Source organism: Anolis carolinensis, chromosome 4, assembly GCF_035594765.1.
Source record: "Anolis carolinensis isolate JA03-04 chromosome 4, rAnoCar3.1.pri, whole genome shotgun sequence".
In the NCBI taxonomy this organism is placed as follows: domain Eukaryota; kingdom Metazoa; phylum Chordata; class Lepidosauria; order Squamata; family Dactyloidae; genus Anolis; species Anolis carolinensis.
Window position 1 is genome coordinate 209,119,806 of NC_085844.1, and position 13,044 is coordinate 209,132,849.

General features: G+C 41.0%; 1 protein-coding gene across 4 annotated transcripts in view; it reads right to left on the reverse strand.

Annotated features, from left to right (window-relative positions):
• Positions 1–8,088: 8,088 nt before the first annotated feature.
• The window catches only part of ptpn22 (protein tyrosine phosphatase non-receptor type 22), a 79,871-nt gene continuing 74,915 nt past the window's right edge, over positions 8,089–13,044 (reverse strand). For all 4 annotated transcript variants that reach the window (XM_062979699.1, XM_008110050.3, XM_062979698.1 and 1 more), the window contains 3 exons: positions 11,840–11,870; positions 10,387–10,464; positions 8,089–9,269 (listed from right to left, as the gene is read on the reverse strand). In XM_062979699.1, coding sequence (XP_062835769.1) covers positions 9,205–9,269; positions 10,387–10,464; positions 11,840–11,870 — 174 coding nt within the window. In that variant the 3' untranslated portion in view covers positions 8,089–9,204. The remainder of the gene's footprint in view (positions 9,270–10,386; positions 10,465–11,839; positions 11,871–13,044) is intronic.

The following is a 13,044-nucleotide window of genomic DNA, read 5'->3' on the forward strand; positions in this document are numbered from 1 at the left end:
GGCAAGCATGAACATAGAGATGTGACTAAAGCAACAGATTGAAGTAAGATTGTGCCTAGAAGACTCCCACATTCTTCTCCCACATGCACCCTTTACCAAAGGACACCCTATCCTATTTTATTCATGACTAGATTGAAGCCCCATAGCATCCCGGGGTCTCTAGAAAAAGTAAAAAAAAACTCTGTACAGTTATCTCTCATTGCAACAGATACACAAAAGAGATTCTTGACATTGTAATGTTCTCATCCTGAAAATGAAAATGGAATTTCTTCATTGAGTAATACTTCTCAGTAAAGCCCAAGGGACTTTTCCCACTACACAGCCATTCTACTTCAACATATATAGGAACATCCTATGCAGTTTTGGGTTTTGTAGTTTGGTTAGCCATTAGAGTTCCGACTGAAATGTTTAAATACCTGCTCTCTTAACATCAAATTCCAGGATTTTATAGCATGCTGCCCTTATGTTGAAGTGGGATCATGGGGTTGGCATTTGTGTAGTATGAAAGAGAGCCCTGGAGTATATAATTTCACCTGCAGTTGAGGGCTTGCCTGATTGAAAACAAGAAAATTCACTCCACAACTCTGTTAGCAGAAATGAGCTTCTCTCCATGATGCACCAGTTTTCATCGGCACAGAAATCCGTGTAGCGCACAATGTAGAAATGTTACCACACCAGTTAAATAGTGCAGTCCTTAAAGCACAATGTGGTATCAGTACAATCCACATTAAATGTAGACATTTCCAAGGGGTTTTGTTTTGGTTTTTTGTATGTAGAAATTTTGGCACTTTTCATACACCCAAAATGTGTGCATGGCCGCCTGTGGCAACATCTCATGCCAAAGCAGTATGGTCTACTGGTTTATGTATTGGATAAAGGCTCATGGAGGTCAAGGTTCAAATCCCCAAAGGGCAACCCACTGTGTGATCATGGACATACACTCTCCGTCTATGAGGAAGACTGTGGCAAATATAATCTAAATCTAATCTAAATCCATAATAAAAGAGAAAACCCGTATGTGTGTATGTGGCACGGATGTCTGCTCACACAGACAGCCTCCGGCCTCCACAAACAGGCTATACTTCCCAGGGTTAAGAATCCAGCAAGTCACTCCTTTGCACTGACATTGCGGTGACAGCGAGCACCATGAACATGCAGCCCAGCCCCTGCCAATGTCCTTCCCAAACACTACAAACCACCACCCAAGGAATGCTTTCGTTTGGGGACCATTTCATCCTAGATTTTGCTTTTTCTTCCACCACAGGCAGGCATCCCAGGGTTCTCCAGTGCTGTGGAATTTGCATGGCCCCGCCCACTGCCCTTTCCTTTCCTATCTCTCTGCATAACAAACAGAGCAGAACTGAGCTCCAACTAAACTTACTGGAGGAGTTTTGGGATTGACTCCACATGGTGGAAGTTGTAGTTCACCCTGCATCAAGTCAGAGCACTGCTGTGACTCCTACTGGGGAATTTAAAGGAGTTGTAGTTCTCCTACACCCAGAACGCTATGAACCCAAATAATGATGGCTCTCGGCCAAACTTGCCATGCAGACCCAATATCCCCAGATTTGAGTACTGGTGGGTTTGGAGGGGAACTGGACTGGATGTTGAGGAGTAGTGGGTACTGGGATTTATAGTTCACCTGCAATGAATGAGCATCACACTTGGCACACAGAGCCCCATAACCAATACAACATATTGGACAAGTTTGGGGAAAAGGGAATTATAGTTCACCTGCAACCAGATAAACACTGACCCCAACCGATAATGCACTAGGACCACACTTCACACAGAGAAGCCTCATGACCTACTGAACATACTGCAGGTCTTTGTGGGAAGGGGCCTTGATTTTGGGAGTTGTCGTTCACCTCCATCCAAAGACCACTGAACCTTGGCAAACAGACTGAATATTGCCTGCTGTGGATACTGATAGATATTTTGGGGCAATTGCCCCGGGAATCTGGAACTTGCAGTAGTTCACCCCCATCCAGAGAGTACTGCACCACACCTGGGACACACGCCCAAAATGGCCAACTTAGAATACTGGCAGGGTTTGGGGAAGATTCAGCCACGATTCTGGGAATTGTAGTTCACCCACTCCAAACAGAATACATAACACTAAAAGACAAATTATACCATTCTCAAATGACCCAGGCATCGCCGGGTCCCCAAGCTAGTCTTGAATAAAACTTCCCCACAAAAAAAAAAAAAAAAAAAACTACATCAGGGTCACCACAAGCTGGGGTCTGCATGAAGGCACATACTAGCAACAGTCTCAAGACACTGGGGATTTTGTTTTTGTTTTGTTTTTGTTTTTATTAACCATTCTTTTTCTCTCTCTCTCTCTCCCTTTCCCCCCTTTTTTCTCCTCCTGCTCCTTCCCCTCTCCTCGTATTCCCCGCCTGACCCACCCTCTCCCCCCCTTCCCTAATCATCCTTAGCAGTCAATTTGTTTTTTATTGTATCAAGAAAAACGATATATATATCGTTTTATATATAGCTTTATATGTCAAATACAGTTACGTTGCAGAAGAAATGCAAGACTGTAATCCAGGAAACCAGCTTGAAAGCATCTGGATAAGAATCAAGGGAACCGGGACTCAAAAAGATCTTGTCGTGGGTGTCTACTACAGACCTCCGAGTCAGGATGAAGGACTTGATGAAGCCTTCTGTCAACAGCTGACCAAACAGGCACAAAGAAGAGATATAGTAGTCATGGGCGATTTCAATTATCCCGATATCTGCTAGAAAACAAACTCAGGGACATAAAAAACAACAAAAAAGGCTTTTTTGCTTACTTTGGTAGAAAAAGGAAGAAAAAGGAGGCGATAGGGCCACTGCAAGGAGAAGATGGGGTGATGGCGACAGGGGATAGGGAAAAGGCAGAACTGCCTAATGCCTTCTTTGCCTCGGTCTTCTCACAAAAAGAAAGCCATCTTCAACCTCAGCAACATGGAATGGACGAAGGATTGGGGGAAATCCAACCCCAAATAGGGAAACAAGTTGTCCAGGAACACCTGGCAGCTCTAAACGAATTCAAGTCCCCAGGGCCAGATCAGCTACATCCAAGAGTATTGAAGGAACTAGCGGAAGTTATTTCAGAACCACTGGAAATTATCTTCGAGAGTTCTTGGAGAACGGGAGAAGTCCCAGCAGATTGGAGGAGGGCGAATGTGGTCCCTATCTTCAAGAAGGGAAAAAAGAACGACCCAAACAATTACCGTCCGGTCAGCCTCACATCGATACCAGGCAAGATTCTGGAAAAGATCATTAAGGAAGTGGTCTGCGAACACTTAGAAACAAATGCGGTCATTGCTAATAGTCAACACGGATTTACCAAAAACAAGTCATGCCAGACTAATCTGATCTCTTTTTTCGATAGAGTTACGAGTTGGGTCGATACAGGGAATGCTGTGGATGTAGCGTACCTGGATTTCAGTAAGGCCTTCGACAAAGTCCCCCACGACCTTCTGGCAAACAAACTAGTAAAATGTGGGCTAGACAAAACTACGGTTAGGTGGATCTGTAATTGGCTAAGCGAACGAACCCAAAGGGTGCTCACCAATGCGTCGTCTTCATCATGGAAAGAAGTGACAAGTGGAGTGCAGCAGGGCTCCGTCCTGGGCCCGATTCTGTTCAACATCTTTATTAACGACTTAGACGAAGGGTTAGAAGGCACGATCATCAAGTTTGCAGACGACACCAAACTGGGAGGGATAGCTAACACTCCAGAAGACAGGAGCAGAATTCAAAACGATCTTGACAGACTAGAGAGATGGGCCAAAACTAACAAAATGAAGTTCAACAGAGACAAATGCAAGATACTGTCACGCCCAGGCAGTGGAGCGCTAAGAACCAGACACGGAGGCCAAATACAATCTAATATCTTTATTAAAGAAATGTAATAATAAGATAAAAACAAGTAGGTAATATAGTCCAGCAATAGACCTTTCAGATAAGGTCAAATATAGTCCAGAAATATTTTGTCCAATATGTAATATTAGAGTTCAAAGTTATAATCCCAAAACCGAAACCCACTCTCCTTCCAAGCAGTAGAGTGGGGAAAACATCCAAGGTAATTCTGAAGTTCAAAATAAGTCCAAAGCGAGATCTGGAAACAAGACTAGATACTGGAGACAAAAATCCAAGGCTGGAAACGAGACTAGATAGTTCTTGAAAACTCGACAAGGCAAATCAAGGCACGACAAGGCAAGGTAACTGGATTTGCAGACTTAACGTAGTCCACACTAGAAATGGAGCTGATGTTACTCCTGAAGTTGATCAGTTGACTCCGCACAGATTTCTCTGTGTGGGTAACTTTTAAGAGCTTGAATCTTCCTGCAAAGCAGGTGTCCAAAGCTTCCCTTCCCTAGGGAAAGAGAAGCGAAACACACATCTCCCTGCAGCTGCAATCCTCCCTGCAAATTCCCAAGAGAAACTTAGCTAATTATCGTCTTGTTTAGCTGCTAATCTGAGGCTTCTCGTTATTTCCTTCTGGTCCCGACTTGCAGCATAGGAATTCCTCCTCGAAAAGGGAGGGGAGACATTGGGAGAAATCTGTTCAAGGTCCTTTTTGATTAAGTCCTGGGTAGATTCTTCAACAACAGGCATCTGGAAGAAATCAGTCTCCTGCTGAGACGGCAGAAAACCCATGTTTTCGTCATCATTATCCATGATGGCGCTAGGATCAGAACTCTGAGACCCATGAGACAGCACAGATACATCACTTCGGCAGAAAAAATGGAAATCAAAGATACAGAATGGGGGACGCCTGGCTTGACAGCAGTGTGTGCGAAAAAGACCTTAGAGTCCTTGTGGACAACAAGTTAAACATGAGCCAACAATGTGATGCAGCAGCTAAAAAAGCCAACGGGATTCTGGCCTGCATCAATAGGGGAATAGCGTCTAGATCCAGGGAAGTCATGCTCCCCCTGTATTCTGCCTTGGTCAGACCACACCCGGAATACTGTGTCCAATTTTGGGCACCGCAGTTGAAGGGAGATGTTGACAAGCTGGAAAGCGTCCAGAGGAGGGCGACTAAAATGATTAAGGGTCTGGAGAACAAGCCCTATGAGGAGCGGCTTAAAGAGCTGGGCATGTTTAGCCTGCAGAAGAGAAGGCTGAGAGGAGACATGATAGCCATGTACAAATACGTGAAGGGAAGTCATAGGGAGGAGGGAGCAAGCTTGTTTTCTGCTGCCCTGCAGACTAGGACGCGGAACAATGGCTTCAAACTACAGGAAAGGAGATTCCACCTGAACATCAGGAAGAACTTCCTCACTGTGAGAGTTGTTCGACAGTGGAACTCTCTCCCCCGGGCCGTGGTGGAGGCTCCTTCTTTGGAGGCTTTTAAGCAGAGGCTGGATGGCCATCTGTCGGGGGTGCTTTGAATGCGATTTCCTGCTTCTTAGCAGGGGGTTGGACTGGATGGCCCATGAGGTCTCTTCCAACTCTACTATTCTATGATTCTATATGTTAAAGAAAATGTAACACTGTTGCTTACAAATCTTGCAATAAAAATGATTTTTTTTAAAGACACTGGGGATTGTGTATGAATATTCAAATATTGTGTTGGGGAAGTCAGCATGATTTTATGAGTGCCATCTACCTAAACAAAGATTGGATCACCATCTGTCAGGGGTGCTTTGATTGTGCTTTTCCGGCATGATTGCAATGAGTGGCAATTGTGGTGTCTTCCAACTCTATGATTCTATGATTGTTACTGACTGGGAATAAAATCCATGTGCTCAACCCTACTTGCCAAATTATTTAGACATACCCCACAACCGCTTACTATCAGTCCACCAAGAACCAGGCCCTCATGTCAGTATGTATACATGCACATGTGTGAAAGCAGAAGGCCCTTGTTTGTGTTCAACTACCTGGATCTGATGTTACACAATTACCATGTCTGCAAGATTATTCACACATTACAATCTGAAACAAAGTGGTTACTTCCAGTGAGAGTTAACCTAAGGTTTTTCTCTACCCCAGGCAAAAAAAAAAGGTTGGTGCCCTGCACATTTGATGTAGAAAAGCTAAGACAACTGTCAGGTATACCTTTCTTCAAGATTGGTGGTGAGACAGCTTTCTGACAAGGGCATTAGGCTAGCTTTGAGATGCTAAGTAGGCTATGTTACATGTAGCTAATACCTTGCTGCTGCCTTCCAGAATTTGCTATTAGAGGTATTTTTGTAGGACAGGCTCTGTCACTAATACAAATAACCACTGTGAGCAAGGACTGAGAATCATGCAGTCTTCCCAAATACTGCTGAAAAACAATGACCCATATTCTCTATTGTTGACTATTCTGGTTAAGGTTGCTGAGAGTTACCATTCCGTAACATCTGGAGGGCCACAAAATTCCTACTTGCTGTACAAGGAAATTGTATTATATTTTTATTATATTAATGTTGTATTTTCTCTTAAAGGACATTAAAATAAGATATAGCTACACTTGGATACTAATGAGACTCCACTCAGTTGTCCAGCAGATCCTAGGAGAGGCAAAGGCCCCATTTATGCTGCCATATAATACAGTATATATGGAAACCTTAGAGCAGGGGTCCCCAAACTAAGGCCCGGGGGCCGGATGCGGCCCTCTGAGGTCATTTACCTGGCCCCCGCCCTCAGTTTTATAATATAATATATTGTATATACATATAATATTGATAATAATATTGTAATGTAATACAATATAACACTAATAATAATACCATATAATAATATTAATTATATGTTCTATATTACATATAATATTACTAATAATATTACAGTATAGTGGTATAGTTCAATATAGTAATATATAATGCTAATATTGTGCTATGCTAATAATATAATATATTGTATGCACATATAATTTGTAAGCCACTCTGAGTCCCTTTGGGGTCAGAAGAGTGTGATAAAAATGTAGTAAATAAATGCAGTAAATAAATAAATAATAAATACATAAATTTTAGACTTGGGCTCGCCCAAAGTCTGAAATAACTTGAAGGCACACAACAACAGCAACAACAACAACAATCCTAATTAACTTGACTATCTCATTGGCCAGAAGCAGGACCACATTTCCCATTGAAATCCTGATCAATGTATGTTGGTTAATATTGTTTTTATTTTAAAATATTGTATTGTTCTTTCATTGTTCTTCTTGTTGTTGTTGTTGTTGTTGTTGTTTTTGCACTACAAATAAGACATGTGCAGTGTGCATCGGAATTTGTTTGTATTTTTTTTCTCCAAATGATAATCGGCCCCTCAACAGTCTGAAGGATTGTGGACCGGCCCTCGGCTTAAAAAGTTTGGGGACCCCTGCCTTAGAGTGACAACAACACTCCTTGTGTTATAGATACATGTTAAATCCCATGGTATAAGAACCATGCAAATAAACTCGAAATTGGATAACCTGCATAAAGATTTTCACATACACAACCTAATTTACATTCTCTGACTCATTTATGTTTGTAATTCAAATGAGTCCTTGACCTACATGGCTGACTTAAAATTTTGCTTTTAAGTGGAAACTAGTCCCTTATCTGTCAGAGTCTGGAATATTAGTACTGAGAATGTAGCTATTGGCAACTCAGTAAGTATGTCATTAAAAGTTAAATAGACTTTTTTTTACAATGCTTATGGTGGTGCTAGGCACATTTGTGATAAATATGAGATATGCTTGGCTCTTGAATTTTGTAGAAATGTCGTCTACAGAAGCATTAACTGGCATACTAAATATATAATACATTTAATTTTGGTATATTGCATTTTCCACATAGACATTTCATTAAATGCTTTAGGATTTACTTAAATATAACCTTTCAAGTTTTTCCCTAGAAGAAAAGGCTATCTGTTAGTTTTGTCTGCTTTAATCTCATTTGTGCTCCGTTCTCTAGAGCAGTGTTTCTTAAGCTATCTAACACAGGACTAGCAATCCTTTCTTCCTTTCTTGCTTTCTTCCTCCCTCCCTCCCTCCCTCCCTCCCTGGAACTTCTCGAGGTACTGTCCACAGACCACTATTTTGAGCCTGAGACAGCTCTATCAAATGTGTGTGTGTGGTGGGGGGAGGTATTTATTTCTAGTGACCAAGGACCAGTGTTACATTTTTGCCCATTGTGTGACATTTATTTTTTCTTGGAAATTTGTCTAGAACCAGCAGTCTGTGATTCATCACTTTGAGTATCAGTGCTCTCACTAACTCAACTATTTGCATGTGTTTCTACTGTGCAAATATATTTTCTTACAGGCATGTCTGCCAGGGCACATTTTGAACATTAAAGAATATTGTTTTAGCGACAAGTATAAGGCCTTTTGGGGCCCAGTGGGAGAGATTTTCAAGATCTCTTTGCACTATATTCCAACAGTTGAAAGTGACAAGGAAACAAAAACCTCTATGGATATGTTCAGATGTGACTGGCTCCAATCTCAACCTATTACTGGGGGCAATGCTAACTGAAGAGTATTGAAGGTAAATGTTTTGGACTTCCAAAACTGAAGATTTGGAAAACAGATCTCAGATGCTGTGGTCAAGAATTATTCATTAAAAACAAAATATGGCTCAAAAAAATATAGCGAGTTGAGAAACCACAATTGTTATTTAATAGGAAAATGAGCCATTGCTTTTTGTTAAGGAGGCAGATGGGAATGTTTCCATTTGTTGATCTTTAGGGGTAGGATACCTCTAAAGTACCAGTATAGCAAAAATCTTACATGTCCACATGTCACTGCTTGGTTTCCACTACATTCATGCAAATAATGCCCCTTGTATTTGTATAGAATAAAATTATTTCCATGACAGTTTCTGATATATTTCAAAAGCAGAGAAACAGAAATGTTAGGTCTTGAAATCCACATTTGTGTATCAGAAACATATTTAACTAATAAATAACAAGAGCTGTTCTGCTTAAATAGAGTGCTATTTTTTATAGCTCACACCTCTACACACAGCCTGCAGAAACCTTCTTAGAAGTGGTTCTTCTCTGGAAGGTAGAAACAAGGGATTACCATGGTTTTGTGTTCTCATTTACTTTGGTTGTAGTCCAGGTCCATTGGATGGATGAAACTGCATTGTATTCACCATATAGAGGAAACATACTATCCTTTCTCATGGCACCACAATAAAAACATGTTGGTTCAGAATGATGATCAACCAAAAGTTAGAACAACAAGGTGAGTCTGCAGGGCTAAGGACAAATTGTATCTGGTGAGGGTCTTCTAAATGTTCCAGCTGGGTGGAGGGTTTCTTGGTCCTTTTGGTTTTGAAAAACGGTTTGCAAAGCCTGGAACACAAAACCAAGACCATTTTTATGCATTGCTCTCTCAGTTTGATGCAAAACTAGCATATAATTCTCACACAAGCAGAATATGAAACAGCATATTATAGTTTGCACATAAAAATTATATAAGAAGGCAAGCTGTGTAATTTAATGAATGCCAACTGACTATGAGGCACAAGCATACATATACTTACGGACTCCAAAACTATTTTTAGTGTTGGGCAGCTCAACATTGTCAAGCAGGTTGTTAATAATTTTATCTACGTGCCAGGAAAGGGCAAATTACTTTTGCCATCCATTATCATTCAAACATCCTTGAATATGAAGACTTTTGCAAACAGAATATGCACTTAGACATGCATTCTATGTGTGGCATATTTCCAAATGAGTGCAGATAGTATAGTTTGCAGACAGCTTTCGTTATTCTTGGGAAGGATCAACTACAATGGCTCTTTAAATATTTCATTATATTTCTGATTTTAGTACACTTCTGATTATTAAATCCAAAGAAGGCTCAACTCCATAAGAGTCTTGCCAATTGCACATGGAGCTCAGTCCTTTCAGTCTAATTTGGGGGGGGGGGAAGGGTCTTGAGCCCCCCTCTTCTGGGGTTAATGTATATAGCATATTCCCAGAATCATTGAACTCTGGCAGTGGCTTTCTGAAAGTGAAAAGAAATTGCTCTAAACTTACAATCTGGAGCATTTTGTTTCCTCACCTAAGATCCATAGCTCTTTTATGTCCAAATCATTTAACGCTTTTTCTTATCTACAGTTTGCAGCAGTGTTCTTCTTTTGTTGTGCCTATGTTATTCTTCCCCGTCGATCATCTCTAATAAATGTAACAAGGATCATTGCTATACCTGACAATGTATACATCACATCATACATTATATAATGGGAACTCCTACTGACAGCACCGAAAAGAAGTCAATAGGAAGTATTCAGAGTATTTGAAAGTATCTGCAAAGTCTCTTAAAACTAGTTCTTCCAATTTCTTCAGAAGCTTGTCTAGCAATTTGGTTATTTACAACATTCAGTGGGGTGAAATCAAAGCATAAATATTGTAAGGATGCTGTATTTTCATAGTTAACTACAGATAAATTGAAAATAATACATACCAAAACTCAGAACAGAGCTGGCATGACGTGATTGATCAGGCTCTGGCGCTTTGCCTAGGGAAGATGGACCACAAATCGCTAAAAATGAAAGGAGCGACATTAGCAGCTGGTGACTGATTAATCTAAATCAAATTAAAGGTTTCGTGCAACATGATTCTTTCTGCGAGGAATGGGCTGTTTTGCTTAAACTAGGCACAGGAGAAAAGGGGGAATATCCAAAATGTAGACTGATACCATTCTTTATGAATCCAATGCATTCTCTTACTAGCAGGTGTGCTGTTTAGATATTGTAACTACGTGAGAATTGTTAAGCCAGCTATCTGATAGATTACATGATCCAACAGCAAGCATCAATCACATGAATCTCTTCTGGAAAAACTGGGGGCGGGGGATTGTTGATTAGATGACAGATTTATGAGATCATTCATGCCAAAAGGGTTAGATCATTTTAAATGTAATCCTAGCTGCGTGGACCAGAGTGTGGATAAAATGCTTTTATGCAGCCAGAAAAACACCCAATGGATTCTAAAGAACAAAGTTGCTCATCTGAAAATCTGAAGGTTGAGAAATCTTGCTAAGAAGCATGAACTATCAAGCTGATTGGCAACTTGAAGGCACAAACATGCCCACATTGGTGAGACTCCTCTTCCAAAGAGTCTCTTTCTTTATAACAAAGCAAAGTGCAGAAAGGATGGGCATCTTTGAGATACATTTTGACTTACTAAAAACTTGGAGTCAATAAGCAAATGCAGGGAGCAGTTATTTAAAATCAGTATTTCAAAAGTAACTGTATTTTGTTCTGATGGTGCTTAACTAAGTCGTGATTAAATGGCCCGGTTATCAAACAGAGAGGGAGAGAGGAACGGCTCCAATTCACATTATGGACATTACTAACATTATGACTAGGATGAGACACTAAGCATAAAGACTGTGTTCCTCAAGGTAATCATTATGTATAGTCCAGCTGTTGTGAAACACTTGCTAATTTCTATATACCATACATAAAAGAGAATGGGAATCCAGAACAAATTTAATATTTACAATGTGTTTTCTCCCTGTACAATTAAGTACATAGCTCTTTAATTAATTTTTTTTTTCATTCAGTCAATCAATGAGTGTTCTCATCTGCCAATTGAATTGTTAAGGAATAAGACCAGTATCACATAGTGGTCTGAATATTGGACAGACTATGGAAGACCTGGGTTCATGTCTATGCTCAGAAATGGAAGCCCACTGGGTGACCTTGGGTAAATCAAAGTCTCTCAATGGAAGGCAAAGGCAAACCTTCTCTGAATACATCTTGCCAAGAAAACCCTCTGATAGGGTTGCCATAAGTCAAAGTCATCCTGGAGCCAAATAACAACAAATGGTTCCTTGGCATCTAGCAAATACAAACTACATACACCACACAAGATTTAGCATATATGCTGCCAATATTCTGACAGAGACTTACTATTTTTCACATTTTTAAAAATTTTGAGGCTCTGTAAAAAAAAAAAAGAGAAACAAGATTAATTGTTGCTGGTGACAAAGTCTTAAATATCAAGAAATGATATATTGGTAAATGAAACTAGTTATCAGCAAAACAATATCACAATCTAAAAAAGGACATTGTTGTTTTTAAATCTAAATCTTAAAATCTAAAAATACATCTATGTCTATATCTATATCCATACAGGTGTCCGCTCACACAGACAGCCTCTGGCCTTCACAAACAGGCTATAGTTCCCAGTGCTGAGGAACCAGCAAGTCACTCTTTTCCACTGACATAGCGGTTACAGCGAGCTCCATGAACATGCAGCCCAAACCCTGCCAATGTCCTCCCCAAACACTACGGCCCACCACCCAAGGAATGCTTTCATTTGGGGACCATTTCATCCTAGATTTTGCACTTTCCTCCACCACAGGCAGGCATCCCAGAGTTCTCCATTGGTGTGCAATTTGCATGACCCCGCCTACTGCCCTTCCCTTTCAAATCTGTCTGCATAACAAACAGCAGAACTGAGCAGCAACTAAACTTACTGGAGGAGTTTGGGGGATTGACTCCACATGGTGGAAGTTGTAGTTCACCCTGCATCAAGTCAGAGCACTGTGACTCCTACTAGGGAATTTAGAGGAGTTGTAGTTCACTTACACTCAGAACGCTATGAACCCAAACAATGATGACTCTGGGCCAAACTTGCCATGCATACCTGATATGCCCAGATTTGAATACTGGTGAGTTTTGAGGGGAATTGGCCTGGACATTTGGGAGTAGTAGGTACTGGGATTTATAGTTCACCTGCAATGAATGAGCACTCCGAACCCCTCCGATGATGGACCAGGACCAAACTTGGCACACAGAGCCAAAAGAATATATTGGACAAGTTTGGGGGAAAGGGAGTTATAGTTCACCTGCATCCAGAAAAGCAGTGGCCCCCCACCGACAATGGACCAGGACCAAACTTTGCACAGAGAAGCCTCATGACCAACTAAACATACTGCAGGGGTTTGTGGGAATGGGCCTTGATTTTGGGAGTTGTAGTTCACATGGGACAATTGCCCTTGGAATCTGGGAGTAGTAGCAGTTCACCCCCATCCAGAGAGCACTGCAGCCAGGCGATGACCAGCCAACGACAGATCTGGACCACACTTGGTACACAGACCCAAAATGGCCAA